General features: G+C 46.8%; 1 protein-coding gene across 1 annotated transcript in view; it reads right to left on the bottom strand.

Annotated features, from left to right (window-relative positions):
• Positions 1-10,540: 10,540 nt before the first annotated feature.
• Capn8 (calpain 8) overlaps positions 10,541-12,484 on the bottom strand; it is a 65,325-nt gene continuing 63,381 nt past the window's right edge. Inside the window, exon 21 of the mRNA XM_032915520.1 lies at positions 10,541-10,823. Within this exon, the coding sequence (XP_032771411.1) occupies positions 10,800-10,823 (24 nt within the window). The 3' untranslated portion in view covers positions 10,541-10,799. The remainder of the gene's footprint in view (positions 10,824-12,484) is intronic.

Here is a 12,484-nt window from a genome sequence, read left to right as displayed (position 1 = left end):
AGGTGAGCAGCTGGACTACAGGGACAAGCTTGGAGATATGGTGAGTCCTTGAGAAACACAGGAATCTCTGAGTAGACATATCTTCTCGGTCCCTTACCTTCTCTCGGCTGTTCCCTCCCCCACTCCTCACATACCCGGAAATGTGTGCTATGTGAGGTTCCTGAATGAATAAAGTCCCACCTAGCAGTTTCCTAGCCGTTAAAATGGGTTTTACCTTCTTGCCACCCTTAGGTCATTGCTGGTTTTAATGACTGGGGCTCCTGCACCAGTGTCTCCTCATTGGACAGTATCCATGCTCACCTGGTGCGTTCCAACTGAAACTCCTTGGACAGAGGCTCAGCCAGACACATGGCCTGCTTAAGAAATATTTATTGACTGGATGACTGAGGTGCTGAGTGGTTTCCGTTCCAGGTGACCGGAAGGAGATGGGAACTGGGAGCGAGAGGTAAGGTGTGAGAGTGCAAGGTGCAGACCCATGCTAGTATCCATGATGTCCTGGAACAGACTCCCCTGAAATCCTCTCCAGAGCTAAGGAGGAGTCCTTTGACTCCTGGATGGTTTGGGCTGGAATTCCACAGCAGGCAGTGGCTCTCCCCCTCACTCCACTCAACAAGCCTGAGATGAAGGCATCTGACTTGAAGCACCCTGGGAAGATCCTAAAGATTCCCATCTGCTTTCCCTGTTAACTGCTGTGCCTTTCCCTCCAGAGCTCTCAGCAGTGCCCCTCGGAGCCTGGAATTTTCAGAGCCCCAGAAGGCTGGGGTTGCTTGGGAGAGGGGATGTGTGGGAAGTGGGGGCAGGGACAGCTGCTCAAAGGAGCATCTGATGAGTCGACTCTGAGAAGCTTGCTAACTCTCAGACTCCTCAGGCTTGAAATTAATTCATGGAAGGCAGGCAAGCCTCAAAATCAGCAGGAGACTGAAACTGCTGGCTTACCTGCAGCGGCAGCATCTGAGCTCATGGCTGGCCTCCTAGAACCTGGTCTTCCCACCTGTATCCACAGACCCTTCCGATAACCCAGAAAGCATGTGTTCATTATCAGCCTATTTTACAGATAATGAGGCACAAACTGAGGGCAAGATATTGCCATCTGCTTGGATATGTTTGAATAAATGAAGGAATTACAGAAAATTTCTGCCCGGAGAGACCCTCTTGGACTCTAGCTTTAGCATGAGGAAGAATTCACAGGACTTCAAATCTAGTGTGCAGGTTTTTGTTTTTGTTTTTTTTTTAATGATATCCCTTCCCACGTGTCCAAAGACAGCTAGCCTTGTGCTCTGTGGCCTTGAGGGGGTGCCTGTAGTATGACTCAGCTGGAGGGGCATAGCTTCTCGGTGCTCTGTTTTGTTTGTGCTGAGGAAGATGGGACTCTGACCCCGAGTGCTAGATACACCACTCTGCCCCTGAACTCTACCCAGCTCAGGCTGAAATCGTCTTAAAGCTTGGGGAAGGGGGAAGGGAGAAAGGGGTGGGAAGGGAAGAGGAGATTTTAGAAGCCAGGAAGGTCATGCTCCCAGCAGGACCCATTTCCCATCCCCAGGAGCTGCTCAGAGACAGAAAAGACTAAGAAAGACTGAGCATGGGCACTGGACTCGCTGTGGGTGCTGGGCAAGGGCTTTTAGCCCAAACAGTGACCCAGGCAGGCTTCAGGCCCAGGAGACAGAGACCTCCTCCAAGGATAGGCGGGCTTGGGCGGCCTCCCTGTCAGAGTGGTTCCCACTCTGCTATGCCCTGCAAAGCAAACTGTGCGCCCACCCCAGGAGAGGGAGGGGCGGATAGAATGGGAACCCTGCCCGAGATTTAATTAGACTGAGACACAAACGTGCCGAACCAATTCACATCACCAGCGTTCTTTAAAAACTCCAGTTATTCCTTGCTCACTCAATGGCACGAGAAAACGAAGACTTTTTTTCTTCCTTTTTTCCCCTGCAGATTAAAAAGTATATGCAGAAGGAGTATTTGAATCTCCACCCGAATGAACCGACTCTTAAAAAAGAAATCGATGTTGACGTCAATCAATGAAATTTGAATGGAGATTGGTTAGTAAAAGTGATTAAAGAGTTATTAATTTCGTTGCGTTGGTCAGCGGCTGCAGCCCCCGTATAGCACAGGGTCTTTTCACAGGGGAGCCTACAATAACGTAAAATGTCAGGCGAGCTGACATTTTACTTTAGCAAAGATTTTGTCTTCAGCACAAGAAAAAAATAAACAATAGACATGGAAGCCATCGAAACTGTTCAGTGTGTTTGTACCTGGGGCTTTGCTATATTGTTTCTACTTTAATTATATTGCACTTGTATAAATATATAAATGATGGCGTTTTATACGTTAATTTCTATGGAAAGCAATGTATAGAAAATTGTACGCGGTGATGCACATCCTGGAATGTGTGCGCAGGATGATTAGTGAGGTTGAAGCCACGTGGGGAGACTTGTTTTGAAGGAAATGGCTAGGGATGCAAGTGAGTAGAGCATCTGCCTAGCACGAGGAGCCATTCCAAGTACCACAAAGAAGAGAGAAAGAGGCAGGGGGAGGGGGGAAGAGAGTGTGAGGGGAGATAAGAAAGAGGAGAATGAGAGGAGAGGAGAAGGGGGGAGGAAGGGAGATGGACTGGTGGCAGAGTGGAGTAATAGGAGAATGTACTTGTCAAGAATGAGGCTTTGGGCCCCAAATCCGATTCCTAGCTTCATAAAAGTATTGAATTTACAAAAAGTAAGTTACAAATAAAGGAATATTTGTGTACACACACACACACACACACACACACACATTCTGCAGTAACTCAGGAGCCTTGTACCTCTTAGTACGTTACAACTAAACTGTGTCCCAACACCTCCTTTACTTTTAATTTTATTTTAATTGCCCAGGCAGGCCTAGAACTTGTGATCCCCCTGCCTCATCCTCCTGAGTAGGTGGAATTACAGGCCCGCACCAGCAATCTTGGCAGAATTGTCTTAAGTATCTGTAGTTGGCAGTTTAATCACAGCTTTTCCCAGGTGCCTGTCTCCCCAGATCAGAAAGAGGAGACACATCAGCAGCTTTAAATAGCTCTGTGGAGGGGACAGTGCCTCTGCCTCGGTTCCACTCCCCCCTCGGTTCCACTCCCCACTGGAGGAAGCCTTCCTTCAGCCACTAATGAACCAAGACGGGCCTCCCCAAGTTGTGAGGAGCCAACATCTGTCTCTACAAGATGCAAATTCCTCATTATCACCTTGTCCCCAACCAGTGGGCCCTCCTCCTCCATTCAGCTGCCACCAGCCCATGGCTAATGTGTTCCTTCCCAAAGACAAAGGCACAGGCAGGAAACTCATACTGGGCCACCAGACAGAGACACTTCCATCTGTCCTTGTTCTGTTAGTCTGTCCACATTCAGTGTTGCGGAACACACAGCTCAAAGACAGCAGACATTTATCTCTCACAGTCTTGGAGTCTAGGAAGCCTGCCATGATGCTGGTGCTGGAAGATTTGGTGTCTGGTGAGAAGGTAGTTCCTGATTCCTCAAGGTCTGACCTTTTTTTCTCACATGGTGGGTGGGACCAGGGAGCTCTCCGGGATCTCTTTAAAAGAACACTGACATACACTTGTGTATGTTCCACGGCCATGCTAAAATTAGTTCTAACAACACTACATCTAATTGATGAGCTTGTGGGAGGGCTCACAAACTGCACCTGCTGTGCTATAGTTGGACTTCCAGTCACATGAGGGCTAAAGAGTAGAGTAACAAAGACAGATAGGTCCCCTTAAATGAGTCTTGCGACTTAATCTTTTCCAAAATCAAAGAGGTCATGGATAAGCAAAAGACTTAGTCCCTCCCCCACTGTTTAAAGTCACCCACATCTCTGACTCAGAGGACACGATTAAGGTACAGAAGGGGAAACAGATACTCATCTGTGACTCGGGGCTCTTGTGGGAGAAAAGCAGACAGGCAGTGGCATTGGAGAACAGGGGACAGCCATGTCCTGGGGCACGTGGATGGGACTCACAAGATTTGCAACATGTAAAACTGAAAAGAAGATGGACATCTGAGGACCCAGGCGGGTTGAACCAGACAGAACAAGTCAAGCAATGAAGCCTGGCTGAGTAGAAAGTGCACAGTTGACTGGAGGAAGAAGGCTGTGTCCCAGAGATACACTGAAGAGCAATGGCATGGGAGGGAAGCCAGGAGCCAGAGAGGGACCACCCAAGCGAGGGGGAGACCCTCCTGGCCAGTTGGGTTGGGCCTAGGTACGACTCTGCAGAGCTAGCTTGGTCTGTAGACGGACTGTGTATCTGATTCTCCCCAGCCTCATTTCAGGCTGCTTCTGTGATTACCCATAATTACAATAAGCCCTGCCTGGGCAGGAGCGTGTGAGGAGAAAGCTAATTCACAAGACTGTCTCGGTGCGATGTTCTTGCTGCTATGGAGTTACACAGAATACTAGGTACGCCCAGGATGCCTCCCACCTGAATGTCAGCTTTGCAGTTCCTAGAGGGCGCCAAGGAGTCCGGGGTTTGTACTTGACTTTTGCTTCTTCCTGTAGACTAATAAGCAATAAACAGTGCCTTTAAAAAGTGAAGTAAATGACTGAGTGACAAGGGGGCATTCTTTACAATAAGTGATAAGTAGCCCCGTCCCTCCACCCCTGGATGTCCCTCCTAGCTGGGTTAATCACCCCACTAAGCCCCTTTATTCTCTTCATGGGAACTGGGAGAACTCAGGAACTCTCCAAGAATGAGTGCTCATGTCAAAGACTTGATGGTTTGAGGGCCAGCCCACAGAGTCCCAGCTTCCTCTGCTCCGGCACTGGGGCTGGGGGTGGGTGTGGCGATGGAAACGCTCATCAGGGAGCCTGAAGGCATCACGTGTTTCCAAGAGAAGCATGCCCTTCACACTGGCCAGAGCCCTGGCTTCAGCACATCCGCGTGTCAACTGTATTTAGGCTGTGATCCAGATGCTGTAAACGCCTGAGTCATCCGTATGTGACCAGTGAAAACCCATCCGATCTCCTTGGAAACCAAGTGAAGTCCCTGGTGATCAGAGCCTCCTCTGGCAATAATGTCATCTCATTGATTGAGTACCTTCTTCACTCCAGGCATTGCACTAGGATGGGGAAGCAGGGAGACCAGGATAACATGATTCCTGCATTCACTATCCAGTGGGAACATGGAAGGCCAGCTGGTCAACATGCTTATTTCGTAGTGTGGCATGGGCTTTGATGGAGACATGCGGGATGCTGTGGAAGCGCTATGTCCCCTGAGATACGGCCTCATCTAAGGGAGGCTTTTGTGTGGATATGGGGTTGCCCTCAAAGGACTGCATTTTAAGATTTGGTTGCCTAGATGGTGCTGTTGAGAGATGGTAGAATCTGTATAAGGAGAGACCCTTAAAGTTGTGTGCACTGGTGCTCTCCCTCTCTGCTTCCTGGAGCACGATGTAACTTCTTCACTTCCCTGCTTGCTCCTGCCACAACATACCGCTGTCCCTGGGGGCCTAACGGTATAAGATTGCCTGATCCAAAACTACAAAGAAAATAAACCTTTCTGTTTATAAATATATCGTCTCGGGATTTCATTACAATGGCGGGAAGCCAGAGAAAGCAAGGAGCAAGAGGCTGTGCCTAAACGCAACGTTTCTGATGCCTTCATCTGGGAGAAGAACAGAGGAAGAAGCCCGAAGCGAACTGAAGAGTTACAGTGCTGGAATCCTCAGCCCACTCGGTGGTGGAATGTAAGACATCAAAGTAAATACCACTTTTGTAATGAGACGGTTTTTATTACCAGTCATTCCCTAAAGTAAGTGAAGCCCACAGGCTAAAACAAAAATACTTGCAAGTTGATTATAACGCAGCCACGTAAAACTACACCACATTTCCCAAACACTCTGCACACCCAGTAGGTTCCATACACTGAACTCAGAATTTTGATCTATTTCCAAACAGAGATAGGTGGTGTGGTTGTCTGTCACAGCACTAGGCAATGACAGCAAGCTACAGCTCTGGATCAGGGACTTGTTGACAAGGAGGACTTGAGAAGATGCCTCAGAGGCCTGTGGGTAGGGCTTCTGGACACAGGCATTCAGAAAATACCAACGTCATCATCTTTGCTTTCTTTGACTGTGGCAAACACCAGAACCGAAAGCAGTTTGGGGAGGAAAGGGTTACTTCACAGCTTCCCGTTCATCATGAGAGGATGTCAGGACAGGGACTCAGAGCAGGAACTGAAGCAGAGGCCATGGGGGAACACTATTTACTGGTTTGTTCTCCAAGACTCACTCAGCCTGATTTCTTATACAACCCAGGACCATGTGCCCAGGGTGGCACTGTGCATGGTGGCTGGGACTTCCCTTATCAAATATTAACGAAGAAAATATCCAGACATGTCCACAAATGTGTTCGCAGGCCAGTCTGGTGGAGTCAATACCTCAAGTGAGATTCCCTCTCCCCAAGTGACTCTAGTTTGTATGTACTTGTCACTGATCAACTGAACCCTAACCAATTTGACACACAAACATATCACTCTTAAACTATAACCTTTCCTTACTTGGTTATCCCCAATCATTCCAGTTGACATCCCAACATAAAATACAATCCGACTTTAGAAGTCCCACAATCTTTAGAAAATGGAAATACTTTAAAAGTTCGGTCTTTTGAAAACATCTCTTAATTGTGAGCATCCTCGGGATCCAAAATAAGCTACATACTTTCTAATTCCAAGATGGAAGAACAGTCAGATCAAAGCGGAACCAAGCTCAGTGATACTAGACTCATAATGACTACAGCTGAATTTTCAGCTTCAGATAACTAGCGTTGGTTGTCCCAGTGTAGCAAAGGTTTGGCTTCAGTGTTTCTGGTCTCTTATTAATCATAGCTGGTCAGGTCTCCTGCAGCAGCCCACTCTCCAGGACTAGTTTATGTCCTGATTCGCTTTCTATTGCTCAGATAAACACGATGCCCAAAAGCAACCTAATGGACTTACTTCAGCTTACACTTTAGTCAGTCCTGAAGGGAAGCCAGAGCATGAGTGGAAACATGGAGGAACATGGCTGATTGCCTTGCCTCCCATGGCTTGCTTAGCCAGGTTTCTTACATAACCCAGGACCACCTCCACAGGTGTGGCCCCTTCACTTACCCTGATGATAGTCTGCAACCTGCAAGCCAAAATAACGCCCTCTTTCCCCAAGTTGCTTTCGATAATGGTGTTTATCATAGCCACAGACAGCAAAATAGATTCATGCTTGAACCACAGGTTCATGTCTGAACAGGCAGTCACCCACCTCATGCTCCTCCTCTTACTGTTTCTTCCAGGGCTAGGGATTGAACTCAGGGATTCCCTGCATGCTAAGCAACATGAGTTATCATCTCAGGGGTCTTCTTACTTTTTGAGACAGTCACATTAAGTTTTCCCGGCTGGCCTTGAACTCATTCTGTAGCCCACATACGCCTGTGTTCACAGTTTGCTTGCCTCATCGTCTGTGTAGTTGGGATTTCAGGCCTGTACCATCAAGTTTGTGACACTGTTTTGAGAGCTGTGGAACCTTTAGGATGTGGGCCCTCGGTAGGCTAAAGGTACACTCTGGGCAGGACTTTGAAGGTTTGAAGGTTATAATACTTCAGGGTCCAGCCTATGTGTCCTGTTTCTTGTCTGAGGTTGGTATGAAGAGGCCAAGCCATATGTTTCCATCTCTGTAAACTCTGCCATGTCTTCCCTATGGATGGAGTGAAAGTTCCAGAATCCTGAGCCAAAATGAACCTTTCCTCTTTAAGTTGATGTTAGGGATCTTGTAGTGATGGGAAAAGCAACTGTGGGGCCGGTCACTGCTGTAGTAAGCTTGACCATGTGATTCTCAGGCTGTTGGAAATGATTTTCAGGAGGAATTTAAAAGATTTTAGAACTGCAGACTAGAGGAGTTAGGACAGTGTAAGTTCTGCTAGGTTCTGGTGGGAGGTCAGAAGATCAGAATGCCAATAGGACAATGGGCAGTAAGGGTTATACTCATAATGTTCCCAATAGATATGAAGTCTTTATTGGGAAATGGGATTCAAGGTCATTCATGGTACACCCTGACCAAGAACCCGCATTGATTTCACCCATGTCTTTAAGCACTCATTAATCTGGTAGAGGAAATTTCAGGACAGCATGGCACCCAGGTTGTAGCATGGTTATCACTGGCTGTTTTTAACCAAATTTACAGTGAGGGGCCACTGAAAGCAAAGAGTTGAGTAGAAGGATTTGTAAATCATTCAGCAAAGGAGTCTGAATGCTGTTAGCGTAGTGAACCATGGGAACACTGCAGGCAAAGCCACAGTATTGTTAAAGACAAATTGAGTGCTTTGCCATGGTTAGTGAGTAGGGGTTTGCTGGGAGGCAGGCCTCAAAGCAAAGATTCCCATCTATTGGAGATAGCAGGGCATAAACTCAGTTGAAAGACTTTTATTTAAAATGAGAGAACCTATAAAGGAGTGCCTAAAGGGGGCAGGGAGGCTCAGGAATTATTTCCCCAGGCTAAGCCTTTTGGGTATGCTGAATACACTGCAGCCATGGCCTTCAGAATCCTGGCTGTATCCTCAGTTGGAAGCAAAAATTAGTGTCGTCTGCGTGGTGCTGAGTTTTCAAGCACAAACAATGCAATTGTAGTAGATGGAATTTTACTATGAGATTCCAGAGAAAAGCCTAAGGCCAGGAAACGTGTAGCAGGGTTGAACCCTCCACAGGACCTCCTGATGAGGCCACTAAGGTGCGGCCCAAGTTTCAGTGGAGACTCCAGGATACTGAAAAAAAACAAGAGCGGGTGACATATGCTGATAAAAGCTATAGGCAGTAATTGGAGGTGGCCCTCAATTTTCTCACCATCAACACACAGCCCTGTGTTCATTTGAAAGCAAAACTCACCTGAACTGTATTAGCTCTCTTAGCTGCTTATCAGCTAAGAACATTCCCTGTCTCCAAGGAAGTTCTGGCCTCCCATACACTTTGAGTGCTCAGGCAGCAGAGATGGAAGGGGAGGGGCCACCCCATCCCTTGAAGCTCAGATGATGTCATTATAAGCCCCATTTGCCAGACACAGAACTATGTAATTTACTGCTTCCGTGCTTTTGGTCTTGCTTTGGTCTAATCTCTCCTTACTGGTCTCCCATTCTCCTCTCTGTACCACTGTGCACTAAAAGTATCTAGCCTGTTTATTTTTGTAGAGTTTCACAGTTAAGAGTTTGCCTCAAGTCTCGAAGGAAATTTTAAATTTTTGAACAGGGTTGGGATTGTCACAACTATGGAAACTTTTGGTAGAATTGGACTGAATGCCTTTTGTATCATGAGATGGCATGCACTTCAGGGGGCAGGGGCAGAGTGATTGTATTTGAAAGTGAAATGTCCCCAAAACTTTCATGATTTGAATGTCTGGGCTGCAGCTTGTGGCAATATTTTAAGGAAGGCTAAGGGACCTTTCCAAGGCGGACAAGCTATTGGATGTGAGGCAGTACTATCTACTTTGGGTCCTGGCTGGTTTGCTGGGCTTCTTGTCTACGGTCATGCTGTATGGAGCTCAGACCTCTGCCTCCACTGTCATGGATTCTTTACACCTTCCCTCCTGTGGGAGTCTAAAACTATTGAAAACTGTGAGACAAAGTAAACCTTTCTCCCTTGAGTTGCCTCCATAGGGTCACATTGTGTCACCGTCACAGTAAAAAGCAACTAACACTGCTCCTCCCCAGTACTGAGTCTAGGAGATTTGAAGTCAGTGTGAAAGCCTTCAGGTGAAATCACCATGATTTCTGGTCAAAATCCTACAAGTAATATTCATCAAACTCTTCTGCTAGAAACAGAAAACTAGTCCTCAGACTAATACAGGAGTCAAGGTTTGCCTGGGTACTGTCTCCCTTACACTTTGCTTTGAAGGCTGTATGGGAGACACAGTGCTACCCTGTGGTGGTGGCTTGAGTGAGATGCTCTCTACAGTCTCGGGTTTTTGAATACTTAGTCCCCAGTGGGTTTGGGGGGATATGGCCTTCGTGGAGAAAGCATGTCACTGGGGGAGGGGGGCTTTGAGAACTGTACTTGTGGTTCAAAATGAGAACCCTCGGCTTCCTGCTTTGGACAGTGTAACATCACTCCATCTTACTCCATCATCGTACGCTCTCCGCTGCGGTGCCATGAACCCAAATAAGCTCTTTGCTCTCTACGCTGCCCTTGTTCATGGTGTTTTGTCACAGCAATAGAAAAGTAGCTAATGCATCTGTCTAGACACCAAGCTGCTATGCTATGCGTGGTCTCAATTTTCTCACCAGCAGCAGACAGCCCCGTGTTTGCTTGTAAGCAAAACTCACCTGAACCGCATTAATCCTCTAGCTGCTTATCAGCTAACAACATTCCCTGTCTCTAAAGAGGGTGGTTCCCAGCTCCCCTACCTGACCTGTACCCTTTCTTGGCATTACTGAGACTCTACCCCTTTCACCAAGAGCCCTCAGAAGCAGTCGTGCTTCCAGCAGAAGCTTCAAGTCACATCTTTTCCTGTAGCATTGAAGCCCAGGTGGCCCTCACCATTGAACATCTCTAGAGGAAGACAGAAACCATCCTGGCCCACAACTTTAATTGATTGTTTTCCTTCTGCTGAACCCCTGGGATCTGCCCAGTTAACTCATAGCTCGGTGCTGCTGAGAGATCTGGGGCTCCCTAGACTGCTCTGTTGGGAAAGGCAGTGTCTCAGGAACAACAGTTGGCTGGAACAATACAACAGTCAGTCAGTAAATGCCACCTGAGGTCACATGTTCATAAGACTGAAAGGGACAAGTGGGAGGCAGGGAAGTTGTTGATGTCCAAACAGCGGGTCAGACCAGCACACAGCACAGCCACTGCAAAAGAAGGGACAAACACAGTGCTTAGCTTCTAGGGAGTGTGTGGGTTTTGGCCACAGATGCCCTCCTTGCCTCAGAGATCACCACTTGTTACGGCTCCATCGTGCAGCGAGTGCCTTACTCACGGGAAGCTCTTAACAAAGTCACTAGCTCCAAAATCAGAGTGCTGCAGGAAATGCAACTTAGGAAAAACTCTGTACCCAAAGGGGCCTCCAAAAAGAGGTGCATCGATGAGTACAGTAGGCCTTGTCCATCTACAAGTCACATATCCATGATTTAACCAAGGGCAGATTAAAAATCTCCAGAAAAATAACTACACTGTGTTGAATATGAACGATTTTTTCCCTTGTCATTTCTTCCCTAAATAATGTGGTGAGACGGCTCTTTACTTAGCCCCGGCATCATTGTAGAATATTAGGCATTATGTATTACATTAGGCATCATCAACAGCCTAGAGAGGATTTAGAGTAAGCAAGAGGAAGGCCCTATGCAAATAGTATACCATTTTATACAAAGGTCTGATGCATCCAGGTATCTTAGGAAGGTTCTGGAACTAAAGCCCCGTAAAGGACAATTATGTTCATAAACACATATATTCTTACAGACATACATATATCCTTATACTTACATTCCTGTATACTTATGTCTCTATATTTTTACATATGTGAATATGTTCCTAAATTCATACCTATACATTATATGTGTGTATGCATTCTGCATTCTATATGTATGTATGGACATTCCTGCATTTATATGTGTATTTCATATATATGCTATATGTTCTTATATGTATGTGTGTATACTTCTGCATGTACACTTCATTGTATGTCCTACGCTAATTCCCAGGTATCTACAGGAATCCACAGGCATGTTTCAAAGAAAGCTTCGTTTTGATCATAGGAAATAATCAAAAGGATTTCCATTAACAAGAAGAATAAAAAGCAGTTGGACTCAGAACATGTTGGGAGGGTAAATAACCCAACCCTCTAACATGGCAGGAAGGGTAATAACCAGGTACTCCAACATGACAGAGAAGATAATAACCCAGCCCTCTAACATGACAAGAAGGTAATAACCTAGTCCTCTAACATGAAAGAGAAGGTAATAACCCAGCCCTCTAACATGACAGAGAAGGTAATAACCCAGTCCTCTAACATGGCAGAGAGGTGATAACCCAGCCCTCTAACATGGCAGAGAAGGTAATAACCCAGTCCTCTAACATGACAGAGGGGTGATAACCCAGCCCTCTAACATGGCAGAGAAGGTAATAACCCAGCCCTCTAACATGGCAGAGAGGTGATAACCCAGCCCTCTAACATGGCAGAGAGGTGATAACCCAGCCCTCTAACATGGCAGGGAAGGTAATAACCCAGCCCTCTAACATGGCAGAGAAGGTAATAACCCAGCCCTCTAACATGACAGAGAAGGTAATAACCCAGCCCTCTAACATGGCAGAGAAGGTAATAACCCAGCCCTCTAACATGGCAGAGAAGGTAATAACCCAGCCCTCTAACATGACAGAGAAGGTAATAACCCAGCCCTCTAACATGGCAGAGAGGTGATAACCCAGCCCTCTAACATGACAGAGAAGGTAATAACCCAGTCCTCTAACATGGCAGAGAGGTGATAACCCAGCCCTCTAACATGGCAGAGAAGGT

Source organism: Rattus rattus, chromosome 10, assembly GCF_011064425.1.
Source record: "Rattus rattus isolate New Zealand chromosome 10, Rrattus_CSIRO_v1, whole genome shotgun sequence".
Classification (NCBI taxonomy): Eukaryota; Metazoa; Chordata; class Mammalia; order Rodentia; family Muridae; genus Rattus; species Rattus rattus.
Note: the sequence above shows the minus strand (reverse complement) of the source record. Positions and strands in the feature narration are given on the sequence as shown.